Source organism: Echinops telfairi, unplaced genomic scaffold, assembly GCF_000313985.2.
Source record: "Echinops telfairi isolate 266 unplaced genomic scaffold, ASM31398v2 ScPeMD7_31;HRSCAF=116, whole genome shotgun sequence".
Classification (NCBI taxonomy): Eukaryota; Metazoa; Chordata; class Mammalia; order Afrosoricida; family Tenrecidae; genus Echinops; species Echinops telfairi.
Window position 1 is genome coordinate 12,453,514 of NW_022103928.1, and position 17,819 is coordinate 12,471,332.

Below are 17,819 nucleotides of genomic sequence, written 5' to 3' on the forward strand. Positions count from 1 at the left end.
TGTCCCTGGGTTTGTTAACACCTCTTCCCTTCCCCCCACCTCCCCCTATCCCATGTTCCCCGGGAACTGTCAGCCCCGTTGTTTTCTTGGAGAGCATTGTAATGGAAACCCCGCTCCTTCTTTGTAGTATTTTACTTATCTTCAGGCAGTGCCAAAGCAAGCAAGGAGGCGTCAGCTGCTACTGTGTTACTACGTCTCTATGTTTGCAGCTTCAGGCTGAACTAAACATACTGCCAGAAGTTCCTTTTGTTTTATCTGCTAACAACCCAGGATGCTAGGCTTTCAGTCAAGAGGCGAGCTGTTTCCTTTGGAAGCGCTTCTCGGCGGAGTTGGACTTCGTGTGCACACGTTGTTCCGATTGCCACCCTGCAGCATCCACCTCTTGTCTTTTTTGCTTCCGATGACTTGTTTTGATATTTTAAAAAAACTTTACCTGTTTATCATGCATATAGTTTAGTGTTGTGTTATATACTCACAAAGCTGTCCAGCGATCTCCCTGATGCCCGTGAGGTGAAATAGAAATTGCCCCTTTCAGTGATGGTGCGGTCTGGAAGCACTAATGTAAAGGCTCGCAGTTTGAGGCCCCCAGCCGCTCTGAGAGATGTGGCTGTTTGCGTCTATCAAAATGGGACTCCTGGAGACTCTATGGGAGTCGTTCTATTTTGTCCTATAAGGTTGCTTTGAGTAGGAATCCATTGTCTGCGGTGCGTTGGGGCTTTGGCTTGGGTGATACGGTGGGAGAAGCTTCGGACTTCAATTGAAAGCATCTGTCCCCACAGTCTTGGGTTAGCCACTCTCTAGCTTTGCATCTCAGGCACTGAATGTATTCATGCTTTGGTTTCCCCTTTTAGAGAAGAATAGAGTACTGATTGTCTCTTTAATTTATGTGAGGGTTAAGTATCCATTACTTAAAACCCCACTGCCCTTGAGTCAATTCCAGTTCATAGTGACCCTGCAGGACAAAGTAGAACTGCTCCTGTGGGTGTCTGAGACTCTTAGCTCTGTATGGGAGTAGAAAACCTCATCTTTCTTCCCTAGAGCAGCTGGCTTCAAACTGCTGACCCTACAGTTAGCAGGCCAACGAGTAGCCCCTATGTTTGATATCTACTCACTGTTAAGAAAAAAATGTGTATTTAAGACTCACTTTAAGCAATAATGCTCCTGAAATTATGTGTTATGAGTTAATTATCTGTAGTAGATATGGTGTCAAAATGTTGGTGGATAGGTATGGAAGGGAGAATGGGTATATATCCACAAATATATGTAGATTTGACAGATGATATATGGATGTGTGTAGTATACCTTTGCTCCAAATATAACCATGAATGTGGTGGGATGCATTAGAATAATACTACTTAAGATCAAAAGGGCAGCATTGACCCAAGGACAAAGAGCAGAGGGTTAGGAAAAGAGGGGTGGGGCCAGGAAGTTAGGGAGGAAGTGGGATGAGTAATAGGGATGCAACGCATGAGTTGAGACACAATTGTGTATGAATTGTTGAATGTAAAGCTGATGTAAAGGTCTGTTAACTGTCCCTTATGTCACAATAAAAGTTGAAAAAAACATCGGATTAAAATATAATGGGAAATTTCCACAAAATTTTGGAGCCCCTTTGTATGAGGATAAGTAAAGTATTTTTACTAGGGTTCCAGTTTATATATTTACAGGCTTATTCTGAATGAAATGCCTTTCTGATCAGTGGATGGCTGCAGATATCTTCTATCAGTAATACACGTGTCCTCAGGACTCTCCTTAAGACCTTAGGGGAAAAATAAGTCCCATCAAAATAGTGACTTCCGAGGGTTCTACGGGGCCAGTTAAATTCACGGCAGAGAAGTCAGCTCAGAAAGTTCCTTTAACAGTCCTTTTTCTTTGGATACCCAAGGGGTAATCTCAATAGATTTTCTAAAAGGACATCGGATTATCCGAGGGCTTATTAGAAAGAAGTTTTAAGAATATGGAAAACTGATTGGGGAGCAAAAGGCCAGGAAAGTTGTGCTGAGAATTTTCTCGTTACCACAATACACCTGTTCTTTCTTCCAGGGTAGCAAGGGCCGGCCTCTAAGAATTTTGTTGGGAAACCTGGTCCCAACCACTCTACAGCCCTGATCTAGGCTCCTCCCCTCTGCCCTCAACATTTAAAGAACGGTGAATAGGAACACAAGTCTGAGTCCCCAGCAGTCGCCAGAACTGCCATTTCAATGTGGGGTAAACCAAAGTGCACAGACTTCTTCCAGGAAGATTAAGCCAAGACCAAACACCCTGCCATCAAGTTGATTCTGACTCATTGTGGCCCTAAAGGAGAGGGTAGATATATAGCCCTGGGGGCTTCCAAGACTGTAACACTTTTACAGGGTAGAAAGCATTATTGTTTTCTCGCAGAGCCACTGGTGGTTTTGAACTACTGACCTTATAGTTAGCAGCCCAGTGAGCAAATCATTACACTAGGGTTAGAGCTTTCAGAAGTGTCTTAGACAAACCAGAGGAAATGTCAAGAAATAATAGATTCATGTTATGACACTTTTGTTTAATAAAGGTTTCCGGGGGTGTGTGTGTGTGTGTGTGTCAAAATGTTCATGAAAACATAGAATAAAAAATAATGCATTTTTTTCCAAATTTTTTTTGAAGTCCCCTTTTTAAATTATCCTGATATGTTTGCGAGTGTGTTTGTGTACGGACCCACATAGACAGCAACAGCTGTTGAAACTGTCCAGGTTCACTTGTCCTGTGCAGGCTTTTGTTGTTGCTCTAACGCATGCGATTGCGGTAAGCCCAAGTGCTGCGCATCATCTCCAGGTGACAAATCCTCATGATGGAGGTTGGTTGAATATGAAAGTGCCCAACATATGGTTACAGAGGGTCAGCTGTAATATATTTCCCGATGATGCATTAATACAGAACACACCGAAGTGGGTCCTGACACTGTTACCCCAAACTGTCGCTCTGTGTCTCTGGACTCATGGCTGTGCTGTATTGTGACCGGGCGTGCCGGTGCTCACTGAGCTCTAGACTCGTGGAATGTAAGTTGAAGTGCCTGGGACTTCAATCGCCTTATAAAATATTTCTGTGTGGTTCTTTATGTTCTTTTCTCCCTGTGTTACCGAGAGAATGATGGCAGAGATGATTGGGAAGCTATGTGGTCAAGAAAGCAAGGCGTTTTCATCACGGACCTTGAACCATCCCTGTGGAGAGCAGCCCTGCCTTCGTGTGCCCTCTTTTAGGACGATTACCAGAGTTATTCTGAGTTCATTCTGTTTTCCCACCTGCTCGATTTTGCTTTAGCAAGAACACTCCTTGTTTGTGCTTCTTTACTGCAGTCTGTTAAGCATTGGGCTGCTAGTGATTGCTCAGTGGTTCAACTGTTCCTCTCTCTCTGAAGGAGAAAGATGAGGCCGTCTGCTTCTGTAGAGAATTACCATCTCCCAATTCCCCTGGAGATGGTGTCTGTCCCCTCATGTCTCTATGAGTCGGAATTGACTCGAAACAGTGGGTTTATCTGACCCAAACCAATTTAGAGCCCAAACTGTGTTTGCTAACGTCACAAACTATGTGACCTTGAGCTGTGCTTGGCCTCTGAATCTCAGTTTCCTCATTTATAGAATAGGAATAGTAGGTGGGCCTCAGCGTAGGTGTGAGACGTGATAGAGATGAGGAATGCTTAGGGATTCGTGAATGCCTCCCTTAGGAAACAGTCACAACGGATTCTGGTTGCAATCAGGTCAGGTCTGACCGAGGACAAAACCCGTGTGTTAGGAACAGAGCTGCACGGGTTGTTCTTGCCTGCTATCTTCAAGGAGATCACGACAGTCGTCTTTCTGCTTTGCTTTGTGGACTGTAAAGAGCAAAGGTCAGAGTGCATGGCTTCTGTTCTCAGTCAAGAGTCCTCCACGTTGTGATCACCACTGACCCTGGTAACGCAAACTGGAGGGGCCGGGAAGCCTACTGACTACTGGGACTGTGTGTGGAAGAGATAACAGGTGCTGTCAAGTTGGTGCCAAGCAGAGGCTGCTTCTGGCCCCGAAGATGATCTTAAGAAGTACCAAGGTGACCATTTTAAATGTTAATGTTTATGCATTGCATACTAGCACTAAATATCCAGCCAGTATTCAAGCCTGTAATTTCATAAATGCTAGTGTTGCCTAGGATTTGACTAAACTAGATATTTAAAGAAAACTGATATTAAAGATCTGAGAAAAAGGCTTGTGGAAAACAGCTGTAGCAGACGTCGTGAGTGAGTGTCCTGCAGTATGAGGAACACTATACGATAAGCTGGGACCCACATGTGCTCCCTTTAGTCCCTCGCCTCTGCTTTACTTGATTCATCCAGCAAGTAATAATCAAGGACTTTAGAATGTTTCTAGGCACAATTGAACAAAAAGACCCAAAAACCAAAAAAAACCACCTCCCTTCTCGTTGGGTCTTGTCAGTGTTTTTTATTTTAGCTCTTCTAATTGGTACACAGTGATATCTCGTGGGCGAAATTTGCATTTCCCTAATGGCTGGTGAATATTAAGTCTTTTTATGTGCTTGTTTGCCATCTGTATATCCTTTTATTCGAAAAGATTCTTCTCGTCTTTTGCTTATTTTCTAATTGGATTGTTGCTGTGCTTTTCTAATGTCTTGAAAGTTCGCTATACGTTCTGGATGCCAGTCCTTTGTCAGATAGGTGGGTTTCCATTATTTTCTCCCCTGTATGTCGCCTGTTCTTGTTATGAGTCAGAATTGGCTCAATGGCAGGGAGCCTGAGTAGCTTGTCTTTTCGTATTCTTAACCGTGTATCATTTTTGACAGTCTTCCACGGAGCAGAAGTTTAAATTGTGAAATACAATTTATCCATTCATTGATGGGTTGTAGGTTTGCACCACATCTAAGACTCTGACGTAGGCCCAGAAGATTTTGGCCTGTGCTGTTTCCTAAAAACTCCCCCTCCCTCCACACCTCCCCTTTACCAGCTACGTTTTAATCTGTGGTCCATTTTTGGTCAATTCCTACATACAAAATGGAGATTAAATCAAGGATTTTTTCTTCTTCTTGCTGCCTATCATTTTCTGGAAATACTGTCCTTCCTCCGTTGGGAAGCTTGGCCCTTGAAAGGTTCCATTCTTCAGATGGAATTCTAGAGTTTTATAACTTGCCGTTATCTCTTAGAAGATAAAGGAACCGACTGCAGAGAAGTTAAATGTGGGAAGCCATTTGCATTGCCTTGGCCAAGGTTGGACTTGAACCCACATCTTCTGGCTCAGTGGGCACTGACTCGGTGACAATTGGTAATTTTTCCTTGGTTGCAGAGAGAGAATCCTATCCCTTTGTTGTTCCTTTGAATTCCGACTCATCACGGCCCTACAGGGCAGAATGAGCTGCCCCGTAGGATCTCTGGGAAGCCCTGGTGGTGCAGTTGGCCTGCTAACCATGGTGTCAGCAGTTTGACCCCACCAGCTGTGCCCTAGACAGGGCAGGGCTGCTCCTGTAGACATTTACAACCCCAGAAACCTACAGGTTCCTTCCACTCTGTCCTATAAGGTTGCTATGAGCTGGAATCATTTCAATAGCAAATTTTTTTGTTGTTGAAAATTTCTAGAAACACATTACCACATCTCTCTCCCACTGAGTAGCTGATAGGTTTGATTTTCTATTAGCAGAATGCATAACTGCTGTGCCACCAGGAATTCTTTGCATAGGCTATAGTCATGTCAAAGCAAGCTGTCCTGTCTGATGACAGATTGAAGCCTAAAGCAGAAAGACAAACAAACTCACTACCACTGTGGTAGTTATATAATTGTCAATTTAAGGATTGAAAGTGTAGGGGTGGAGCCTAGTCTGTCCATCAGGTCATAGCCAATGAGACTTCTGTGCGGGTATAGCCTTCCCCTGAGGATTCTGGGAATTCTGATGTTTCCTCCTTGGAGGTGGGAGACTCTCTGCTCACACCCTGGGAGGCATAGCAGCTGACAAGACACACGGACCCACCCTAGGTACTGGAGAAGCCATGCAGAGACGCTGCCAGTGCTGAGATGTTTCCAATGCCACTGGATCCACAGACTGTCTACCACTGACCTGTGATCTTCTACATTCAGTGTCATTGCATGTGTTTCGTGAGTCTGAAGAGGACTTTATAGATTGGTATCAGACAAATGGGCTAATATCAGACTTATGGACTGATTTGGACTGGGCTGGGATGCTTTCTCAATGTTCAATTGCTCTTGTATATAAGTCTCTTTCTTATACACATAGGTGTGTCCATGGGTTTGTTTCTGTAGTCTAACACAACTATCTAGTCGATTCCAACTCATAGTGACCCTATAGAACAGAGTAGAGCAGCCCCGGTGGGTGTCCCAGACTATAACTTTTTTTTTGTAGTGGAACACAAGTGAATTTTATCGTGTGTTTTTTAATTTTTTCTGAAATTTTCAAATATTAAAAATAGAAATAGCATAATAAACTTTCTGTACCTATAGGCATTTTTTACATTCTTTTTTTTTAAAATTAAAATATCATTGGGGTCTCTTACAGCTCTTATCACAATCCATATATCAATTGTATCAAGCATATTTGCCATTATTATATACTTAAAAATCATTTTATTGGGGACTCATACAACTCTTATCACAATCCATACATACATCAATTGTATAAAGCACATTTTTACATTCATTGCCCTCATCATTCTCAAAACATTTGCTCTCCACTTAAGCCCTTGACACCAGCTCCTCATTTTTTCCCCTCCCCACTCCCTCCTCCCTCATGAACCCTTGATAATTTATAAATTATTATTTTGTCATATCACACACTGTGCAGACTGTAACTTTTTAGGGAAGTAGAAAACCTCATCTTTCTCTTGAGGAGCAGCTGGTAGTTTTGAACTGCTGACCTTATGATTAGCAGCCCAATGTGTAACACACTATGCCATCAGGGCAGTCGTCCCAGTTTAATAATAGTGGTCAGAATAATAGCTTTTTGTTTCGTAAGTTCCTTGAGCACATATGCATTTCCTGGCGGTGTCGTTTTTCATGACGACCCGCTGAAGCGCTCGGTGATCTGATATGCTCCCTTAGATACCGGCTTTCTTAATGTGGTGCAGTCAGTGCTCACTCATGGCTGCCCCTGAAGCGCTGGAGGTTGGACTTCGAAGTGCCTGCGAAGAAAGGCCTGGTGATCTGCTTGACACAGGAGTCCACTCGTTGGACGGGAGCAAGCCTTGCGGAGCCCAGCACCACTCAGACACCCATGGGGCCAACCTGAGTCAGAATCTGCTCAACAGCAGCCGAGGCCGGGCGGTGCTTCAGTAGAAGCTAAATTAAAAGAAAAGAAGAAGAAAAAGCAAGCTAAACTACTCAGGATAAACATCACCAGGAAAATGTACCAGCTTGGGAAGGAAACATCTATCTGATGATACTCTCTCTTGATCCCCCGAGAAAGGGCTCTTTGGTGTAATCCCAGCCCCACTGTGTGTGCACAGGGTTCATATTGCGCTTCCCGGTTGCCAGGCTGCATCTGTTCTCTTCCTGCGTGGGGACAGAGGTGCAAACGCTGCCCTACCTGCCCCATCCCCACCACAGACTGCAGGTCCCTGTGCTTCTGCACAGTTTTCCCCTATCATCTCTCTCTAACATCTGCAAGGTTCAGCTCAGTTGTACTTGCACTGTGCTTTCCATTTCCCGCTGCTTGCCCTCCACGTCCCTTTGACTGAGTTGTTGTCCGACAGAGCTGACCCAGTGCAAGCCCTGGTTAATAGAGACTTACAGGTAACGGATGGAGGATGTTGTCTGGGTTTGACGAATAATCAAACAGATGGCCAAACTTGTTGCCTGGGAGTGAGTCTATTCGATTTCAGCAAACCTGTGGGACAGAGTTGGAGCCCTCAAGGCTGTCAGCCCCGTGGTCAAGAGTTTGTAACCACTAGGTAGGGCAGTGGTTCTCAACCTTCCTCATGCTGCGACCCTTTAATACAGTTCCTCATATAGTGGTGACCCCCCCCAACCATAAAACTATGTTCGTTGCTACTTCATCCCTGTCATTTTGCTACTGTTGTGAATCGGGCGACCCCTGTGAAAGGGTCGTTCGGCCCCCCCAAAGGGGTCACGACCCACAGGTTGAGAACGGCTGCACTAGAGGTCAGCATGGACTACAAGGCAGTGAGTGTGTAGGGCAGAGTGCAACTGCCCCGCAGCATCGTCAAGACTGTGATCCTTTTGGGAACAGACGGCCACGTCTCTGGACAGCCAACAGTTTGTGCTAACCATTGTCCCCCCAGGACTCCTTTCTGATGGACAGTCAGTAGGTTTAAATTATCCAGCCCAAAGTTTAGACATCTAAATAACATCACAGAACTGGGAAACTAGCTAGAATCATCTTTCCCATTTTAGGAAAAGATGGCTATGGATAACTGGAAAACATTTAATTGAGAGGACAATCGGATATTGCTTCCAGCCATTGCCCCCACCCCCAACCCACACGAGAGAGAAAACCAGTCACTTCACGTAGACCTGATGGCAGTGAGTGGCAGAGATCCTAGCTTGATAGGTAACACACTGGCTTCATGCTGAAATTTTAATTGTTAGGAAGCAGAGAATAGGGGGCCCTTTTTATTGTTATTGATTAAGTAATATTTTGAGGGTGATACATTACTGTCATAAAATAGTTATTTAAAAAAATTTGGGGGGAGGGAAATTTGTGCAAATCAGATATTTTAGATATATGAGCCAAAGAGGTGTGCATCTTTTCTCATTTTATTTCTGATGAGCACAATGTAGTTCGAACTTACTGTAGAAAACGTGAACACTAGGGAAAAATATGAAAGCTCCTTAAAGATCACTTGTAATTCCTTACTTGAGAGAAAGATCACTGTAAATAAGTGTCATTCTTTTCATTATTTTGCACATACATGCATTATGCATGTGTGTACATCTTTAAAAATTAAATTAGGTTTGTGCTAATCAGATAATTTGTATGTTGTGTTCCTTCTATTTTTAGTGCCAGAGCACTAGGAAGAAAAAGAGGCTGCATTCACATAGATGCCTTCGTGTGTTTTGTGATTTCCGTATCAACGGGCACTGATGTTGTTCCTGATGTTTCACTGTTTTTATTCCTGTGCTGAATAATCTTCAGCGTGAATTTTTGTTTCCTAATTACATTCTTGAGATGTGCTCTCAGCCCTCAGGAAGGCTGCACAAGTCTATTTTCCTGCCCATGCTCCTTAGCAAAACATCAACGATAATAATAAACTCTCGAACCCAAATCCACTGCCACGATGTACTCTAACTCATGGATAGGCCACAAGACAGGGTAGAACTGCCCCTTTGGCTCTCTGAGACGTTAAGTTTTTACTGGAGCAGGCAGCCTCATCATTTTCATGTGGAGTGACTGGGTCTTTAACAATCACAGTGGATGCTCTTTATTGAGCGCGTGTTATAGATGCCCCATCCTATTCTAAAGTTTTTGTGATGACTCATTCATTCCTCCCAAAACAATAGCCACCTTTTTACCAGAATCAGCCATTGAGTCAATTCTGACACAGCAACGCAGTGTGTAGCAGAGTTAATTATCGTTGGCGTTTTTTGGTGGATAATCTTTCAGCAGAGTTTGTCAGAGATTTCTTCTGAGGTTTCCCTGAGTCGGCTAAACCCTCAGCCTTTTGATTGGCAGCCAAGTACTTTAACTATTTGTGTTACCCAAGGAGTCTAGCCTCCCTTTAGAGATAAGTAATTGAGGTGCAGTATATGAAAATGCATATTTTTGGCAGTGTTCTCATCAACATTCAATATGATAATTAAAAGTTTTTCAGTTTGTTAAATGAGCCATAACCTCACTATTGCAGATTACATTGTTCTGATGGTACAAAGATTGAACATTTTATCTGCCACAAGGCAAACATTATTGTCTTTCTCTGCCTAAGAAAGAATTCGTTCCTGAAAATCTCTTAGGACAAATGCTAAATGTTCTTAAGTTGAAAATATAATTACCATTAAATTCAATAGGAAAAATTTGGACTCATGATTGAACTCCAAAATTACCAATTCATGCCACACAGCATTAAATCACATTACAACGGACACTATTTTTTAAATAGTTAACACCAGTCATCATAACATGACATAACAAGTCAGCTTCCATCCATCATTTATCCTATAATACACTTGTTTCCCCTTCAATTTTTGTTCTAACTTTAGATCTACAACCATCACTGCACAATAAGTCTGTTGTATTAAAAGTTAGAAGCATATGCAATGGTTTGTAATAACACAGGATGTTACTTTGCCACACACATCACAACATTATTACTATCATTATATTAAAAATGTTGCATCTATAAGTGTTGGCTGAATACCTTCATTCATAGTAAGGCGCACTATATATTTTATACCATAAAAAATATTTGATGAGTTGACTTTAGTTCAGTATCCGTTGTGACTTACAGACAGATTTAACTTAGAGATATTGGAGCAGAACTTGTCCATAACCTGCGAACTGCCTGGATATGGCACTGTGTCCTCAGTATATCCAGACCACCTATCATCCAGCTTCATAGAATGTATCACAAACAATAAGTAGCACGTGGCTGTGGTGCACTTAATATTCTACGTAAAAAACAAAAGAAAACTCCACTGCTCTTGAGTTGATTCTCACTCATAGTGACCTATATGGGGTGTCTGAGGCAATAAATATTTACCAGAGCAGAAAACTTCACCTTTTTCCCAATTAGCAGCTGGTGGGCTTGAACTGCTCACCTGGTGGTTAGCAGTCCAGTGCATAGTCCACTGCATCAGCAGGGCTTCTCGTTCGTAGGTGTACTTAGTATTCATCCAGGGTCCTGGGCGCGTAGTGGAGCATGTATTGGGCTGCTACCCAGAGGGTCGTCAGGTGAATCCATCAGCTGCTCTAAGGGAGAAAGATGAGGCTCTCTGTTCCTGGCAAGACTTACAGCTGTGGGAACCCACAGGCACGGTTCTAACCTGTCCCATAGGGTTACCATGAGTTAGACTCTGTTTGATAGCTGTGAGTTTTGAGAGTATTCATTTAATACTCAATGTTTATATAATGGGAGGCTTAAAAAATACTGTTTAAAAAATACCGATGAAATCAATGAAAACAATGCAAATGACTCATAAAATAATCAGTATTATGAACTAGCAAACCATGAGCACACTTAGAACAATCTTGTCTGATGCTTGCCCAATGTTGCTTGTTTTCCAGCTTTCTGCTGCTCACAAGGCATGCAGCATCTAAAATGACCCTGGTAAACGCAAATGAATGCCACGTGAGTCGATCCAGGTTTATGAAATGCAACTCCTCATTTAGTTGCATTCTTGTAACCTGATGGATTACAAGGTGGATGTCTTAGGGTCTTCCTGTATTCATAACAGTGGGTGTTGGTGAGGAGGACTCAGTTGGTGCAGGCGGTATTGTTCAGTCAAGCATCTTAATTGCATTTCACTCTTGCTGGTTTGGGAACAAGGCCGCCATGTGATTGGCTATCACTTGTGAAAGGAGCAGTAGGGGCAGGGTGAATGTTGGGAGGCTGCACTGAGAGTCCCATGGAAAGATCTCAGTGCCATCCCTTTACCACCTGTGTCAGAATTGCCTGGGACACTTTGTTAAAAATGCAAAATTTTCAGCCTCCAATATTCTGTGGCTAACGCCCAAGAATTTGCAATAAGTCCCTGCCCCCACCCCTCCGAAAAAAATCTTCCACAGGGTTTGAGACTCACTGGCTTCCTCTTCTTCGGGGTGGCCAGCATGGTGTGGGGCAGCGGCTGAGCTCCTCCAGCTTTGCTCAGGGGAAGGAGAATTTAACTCTACATTTGTCCCAGGATGATTTCTGAGGCAGCGTTCAGATGTGTCTCTACCCTGCAACCTCTTCTACCCTATTCTGAATCCATCCATCCACCCCACCTGTTCTACTTCTCTGCTGGGTTCGAAAATCTGTTGTAATGGCCACTCAGATTCCACAGACAGACAATACTCATGATTATGGGGAGTGAGGGAACCATGGTGGCACTACTGGTAAGAATTGATCTGCTAACTGTAAGGCCATCAGTTCAACTCTTCAGCCACTCTGTGGGAGAACAGTGAGCCTAGCTGCTCCCGTAAAGATTTGCAGCCTTAGAAACCTTACATAGGATAAGCATGAATTGAAATGGACTCAGTGCCGGTGGTTTTTGTATGAGGGAAGTTAATAAGTGTCATTTTCGGACCAGAACATTGTGGACCCAATTACTTGTCTGCAGTGTGGTGGTGTTTGTTTTTCGGCTTTCCTCCTTTTGCCCTCCAGCCAGTCCAACAGGTGTACCTTTCTGTGGTCTTTGACTTCTCAGCTACATGGCCACTTTGCTTCTTCTTGGATGGGGCAAGTGTGGCAAAAGCTTTGTAGTCCTGATGAATGCCCAAAGGGTACCCATTCGGTAAGGCAGCCTCCCTGAAGCACAGGGCTTTACTCCTGTGGTGGAGTGTGGAGTGCTGAGCCCGCTGCGCTGTCAGAATCCCTTCACATTGTTACCTCAGCTGCCGCCCTGCTTCTTCGCACGAGTCTCGGGCACACTGCGTGCAGAGCTCTTCTCTCCGATGGTCACAGACTCCTTGATTTGGAGACGACTCACTTCTGTCCAGTGGAACAGTGGAATGGCAGAACTGACCCATCCTCATGCAGACTTCACATACCCTGTAACAAGGGCTATTACTGCTGATGTCAGATGGATCTTGGCTGAAAGCAGAGAATACCAGAAAGATGTTTCCTTGTGTTTTATTGACTGTGCCAAGACATTCAACTGTGTGGATCATAACAAACTGTGGATAACCTTGAGCAGAATGGGAATGCCAGAACACTTCATTGTGCTCAGGCAGAATTTGAACATGGATCAAGGGGCACTTGTTTGAATGGAACAAGGGAATACTGCATATTTAAAATCAAGAAAGGTGGGTGACACGGTTGTATCCCCTCATCATACCTATTCAGTCTGTGTGCTGACCAAACCTCAGAAGCTGGCTTCTAGGGAGAAGAATGTGGCATCAGGCTTGGAGGAAGGCATATTATAACCTTCCAGAAATGTGCAGGTGATACAACCTTGCTTGCTGAAAGTGAGGAGGACTTGAAATACTTACTGATGAAAATCAAGGGTTGCAGCCTTCTGTATGAATTACATCTCCATGTAAGGAAGACCAAATCCTCACAGCTGGTGCAATAAATAGGCAACATCATGCTAAATGGAGAAAAGCTTGAAGTTGTTATGGACGCTCTCTTACTTGGATCCACAATCAACGCTCAAGGAAGCAGCAGTCAAGAGATCAAGACAAGTTGCGTTAGGTAAATCTGCAGCACCAGACTTCTTAAGCGTATGGAAAAAGCAAAGATGTTACTCAGATGACTAAGCTGCACCATGATATTTTCAGTTGCCTCATACTTGTGTACATGTGAAAGTTAGTGAAAAAAAGAAGACCAAAGGAGAACTGATGCATTTGAAGTATGATACTGGAGAAGAGTATTAAAAATACCATGGACTGCTAAAGGGGCAAATAGATCTATCTTGGAAGAAGTAATGCCAAGAGGGCCCCTTAGAGGCAAGGATGGCGAGACTTTGTTTTACGTATTTTGGCCATGTTGTCAGGACACACTAGTCCCTGGAGAGAGACAGCGTGCTTGGTGAAGTCGAAGGTCAGCACACTAGGGGAAGGCCCTCACGGAGATGGACTGTCAAGTGCCTGCAACCCAGAGCTGAAGCACGGAAATAATTGTGAGGCTGGCACAGGACTGGCTGTGCTTTGTTCTGTTGTGTGTCGATGGTTGGAACGGACTGCATGGCACCTACCAACCGTTTGCATGCTTCTCCCCGTCATTTGGTGCGGGGTTACAGTGACTACGGATGGAAGAGCCAGACTGAGGAGTTCAGTGGTACCACAAGGGTTTATTTTAGCTCTAACTTACAGGAAAAAGTCTTGGATTCTGTTTGTTTTTTAATTTCTAGAGAAAAAGGAGCAATTTAATACTTTTTTTTATGAGAACTCATTTGGAGAGAACTTTTGGGGAGCCAAATAGGGACCTGTGTTCCTATTTATTGGATATTTACTAATTACCAGGTTTGCCTTTAATTGCATTAGGTTTTTATTCTTAGCTTTTCTGTAGGCTTTTGATAGGTGGGCACGTTCAGCATTGATTGAATTTTCTAGATGAGGAAATTGAAATTCACAGACTCTGAGGTCATTTTATCATTTAGATTGCTGTTGACTTCAAGTAAGAAACATTGCTTCAGGCAGCTGAAAGAATGAAGACGTGTATCCCCAGCCTCAGGCCAGCAGCTGGCGGTGAAGTGATGGTGACTCCGCCGTGCCACTCTCTGGGCTGAAGATTTCGGCTCTGGTTTTACCTTCACTTTAGAAGCAAATGGCTGTCATTTTGGGGAGAAAACATCCAGAAGGAGACTTGTTGTTCCCCTAGGGAGAGAGGGTTCTTTCCATAACCCTCCCCTCAGGATTCCTCTCCACATGATGACCAGGTCCTGTGCTTAGCGCTAGTCGACAGAGATATGGAAACTCCCCTGATTGACAGAGACTGTTCAGTGGCTTAGAAATGATACTAGGGAATCTTTTACAATGCCCTTTATGGCTACTTGGCAGTTGAGTAACTGAACTAGCATTTGAACCCTTGACTTCTTTTTGCTGCACAGCCTCCTGAAATAGCTGATGGCTCTAAAGACCTTTTGTTGCACCTTCCCTTTATTGGCTTCATGTTGGAATTAAACTTTATTGGCCAGGGATTGTAATTTTCTTCTTATTTAGCTTACTACCCTATTCAGAAAAAATTTTAAAGTTAAAACTTTATTAATTAAATTTAAAATATTTTGTACTATAGCCCATAATCCAGGATAAAGTGTAATTATCTGCTTTTGCAGCTTCCTGGATGATTCAAGTGCCTCCAGGGATTGATAGCACCCACTTTAGGAAACACTGGTCTCTTTGCCGGCTTTTTTTGTGGGTCGAGGCTGCCCATCAACTAAGTCTAAAGGCATCTTCGGGCCAGAGGAACTCCTAACCAAGGCAGAAGGACTGCATTTGCATTCAGCTGCCTGCTGCACCAGGCCCCATAGTGGCTTGAACAGCTGCACACGATCAGAGGAGAGGTGAAACACTAAGTGTAACTATAAGCTGGAAATGTGTTGATGTGTGTCAACTTGGAAATCATGCAGAGGCCAGTTTAAAAATTTTACAGGGCTAGCACAGCACATCACACTGCCATTGAGTGGATTCTGACTCGTGGGTTTCTGAGACAGTAAATCCTTATGGGAGCAGAGATCCTTATCTTTCTCCCATGGAGCAGCTGGTGCATTTGAACCACTGACCTAGTGATTAGCAGCTCAACGCTTACCTGACAGTGCCACCAGGCACACAGCACACAGGACCACTTAAATGACAGACAGTGCTAAGCATTGTCATTGTATTTTCTCTTTAATACAACAATCTTGTGAAGTATTGTTGTTAGGTGGGTGCTAACTCATACAGCTCTTTGTACCACCAAATTAAACTCTCTACCTGGTTTTGTGCCATCCTTACAGTCATTTCAGTGTTTGAGCCCATTGCTGCAGCCACTGCGTCAAGCCAGCTTGTTGACTATCTTCCTCTTCTTCTCTCCCTGCTTGACTGTCCTCCCTGGGTTGGTAAACCAAGCTCTCTCCAGCAGTGCCTGCAGCCACCTACTCTTCCCACCTGCCTCTTACTGAGCCCTGCTGCTGCCACTTCACCACATCACTGGTTCACCGGCCTGTGGCCTGGAATGAGGAGGCTCAGTACACAGGACCTTGGGGTCCACATGATGTGTTTCCTCCCGACTCTTCTTACTTGATGGTAGTGAGAGCACCCCTTTCAGCTTATTTTATACCCAGTACTGCAAAATTGACCTAATCCCACATTAAGATTCCCTAATTATAATGAACCTTGGTAACGATCACTTAAAATGGAGGCATATCATCCCATCACCACCCCCTAGACTTGGTTATGGTCCACACATTCAGATGCCTTTGTGTATTTGGTAAGACAATAAATATCCTTCATTCCGTGTTTTCTGAAGTCTATGAAACGTGCATAATCATTATCCTCATTTTATCCCAGAGGAAATTGCAGTTCAGTGAGGATATGTAGCCGCTTGTGTTCATGAATCTTGCAGATGGTAATATTAAGGTTTGAATTTAGGGGTATGGATGTTTTTAAAAGGTTTAGAATAACATACACACCCCCCCCCCCAAAAAAAGTCCATAGAACATATGTGCACAGTTGGACATGTAATTGTAAAGTGAGTACTGTACCCTAGGATGAACATAGAACATTACAGCCCAGAAAATCTCACTGTGCTAGCATTCTTACCATTTGGTGACCACACTTCAAATTTTTGTGGTACCCATTTAGTTGTGAGATTATTTAATTATTTAATTATTTTTGTTCTCAGGAAGTCATGTTTAGTATTTAGTGTGTTGTCTTAAATAGAAAATTCTGTTCTTTATATCTAGGTTCTGATATCCATTGCAATGGCCGAACAGATTTAAGACAATATTACTGATTAAACAGTTAATTAAGGAAGTTAATAGATTGTAATGAAAGTGAGAACCGCTTAGGATACAGTTGTTCATCAAGACAGTTACAAAGTTCTTTCAGGTCTGCTAACAGATGCCCTAAAGGGAAATACCACTCCTCTGGAAGCCTCAACCCGAAGACATGGAGCTTGAACTCCGTGAGCCAGCAAACCCTGACTTTGGTGCCATAGGCACCCCACTCCACCAGCCAGCCTCCTGCACAAAAGCACACCGCTTTACTCTTTTCTGTCGACTGAGAAGTCCACCACTCTGCATCCTCTGGCTCCTGGTTCTGCTGCTGTTTCTCTGATGTTACAGCTGCCTTCCGGATTCCAGAGCATCATGGCTTAGGTGTCAGAGTTCAGAGGACATGCTCAACTCCTGGCTCCTGCTGGTAATGAGATCCCTACTCCTACATCTCGGGGCTCATTTGCACATAGCAGGCTAGCACTCCAGGGAAGCCTGTTGGCTATTACTCACAAGTGAATCTTATCGGTATCTTCCCCACCTTCATACCAGACTCATGCAGGAAAGGTTCTTTGGTGGGAGTTAGAGACTTTGGCTGGACAAGTCACATTTCATAAATCAGTGCCCCTGCGTTGGAGATGGCCATGGGGCCCAGGAGGCCCAGGCATAGTGTTCCTTTTCTTCCACTCTTCACCTTGGTTGAGTCACATTTTGTGTAAAGGATGTCCGGCCAAATGCTTGACTACAGTGGTCCAGATAAAGAGTTGGTCAATTGAAGGTTCCAGGGCAGACTTTGCCTGCTTTTGTCTTTGTTCATTTAGTGGCTTAGTTATGTAAACCCTAAACAATGTCAGCAATAGAGTTCACTCATTTTTAGTAGGACGTATTTTGTACATTTATGTAAGCCAGTAAATTGTCCTCACACCTTATTGATTAAAATGTCCTAGCTCAAGGACTCACAAGTATAATTTCTCCAAGACAGATTGTACTTTAGTTTTTTAAAATCTACCGTTGAGATCTGTGCATGATAAAGTGGAACCAAGTGGTTATTAATTTTTCATTGAAACCTTTTGAATAAGTGTTTTCTCTTGGTTGGTTTCAAAAGGAGTCATATTGCTGAATCTAATTAGAGGCAGTTCATGTACTGTGGGCTTATTAAGATTCAAGACATTTTTTTATTTTAGTCTGTCTGATATCCCTTTTTAATTTCACTTACATTTGAATTACTCTAAACATCATCTGGGCATATTGAAGATACTCAGTATTATTAATAATGGTAGTGTTGGTGAATCTGTTCCACTT

At 43.4% G+C, this 17,819-nt stretch overlaps 1 protein-coding gene across 1 annotated transcript in view; it reads left to right on the plus strand.

Annotated features, from left to right (window-relative positions):
* Positions 1-3,997: 3,997 nt before the first annotated feature.
* Positions 3,998-17,819, plus strand: part of SUCLG2 (succinate-CoA ligase GDP-forming subunit beta) — a 293,353-nt gene continuing 279,531 nt past the window's right edge. The window contains exon 1 of the mRNA XM_045290031.1: positions 3,998-4,044. Within this exon, the coding sequence (XP_045145966.1) occupies positions 4,024-4,044 (21 nt within the window). The 5' untranslated portion in view covers positions 3,998-4,023. The remainder of the gene's footprint in view (positions 4,045-17,819) is intronic.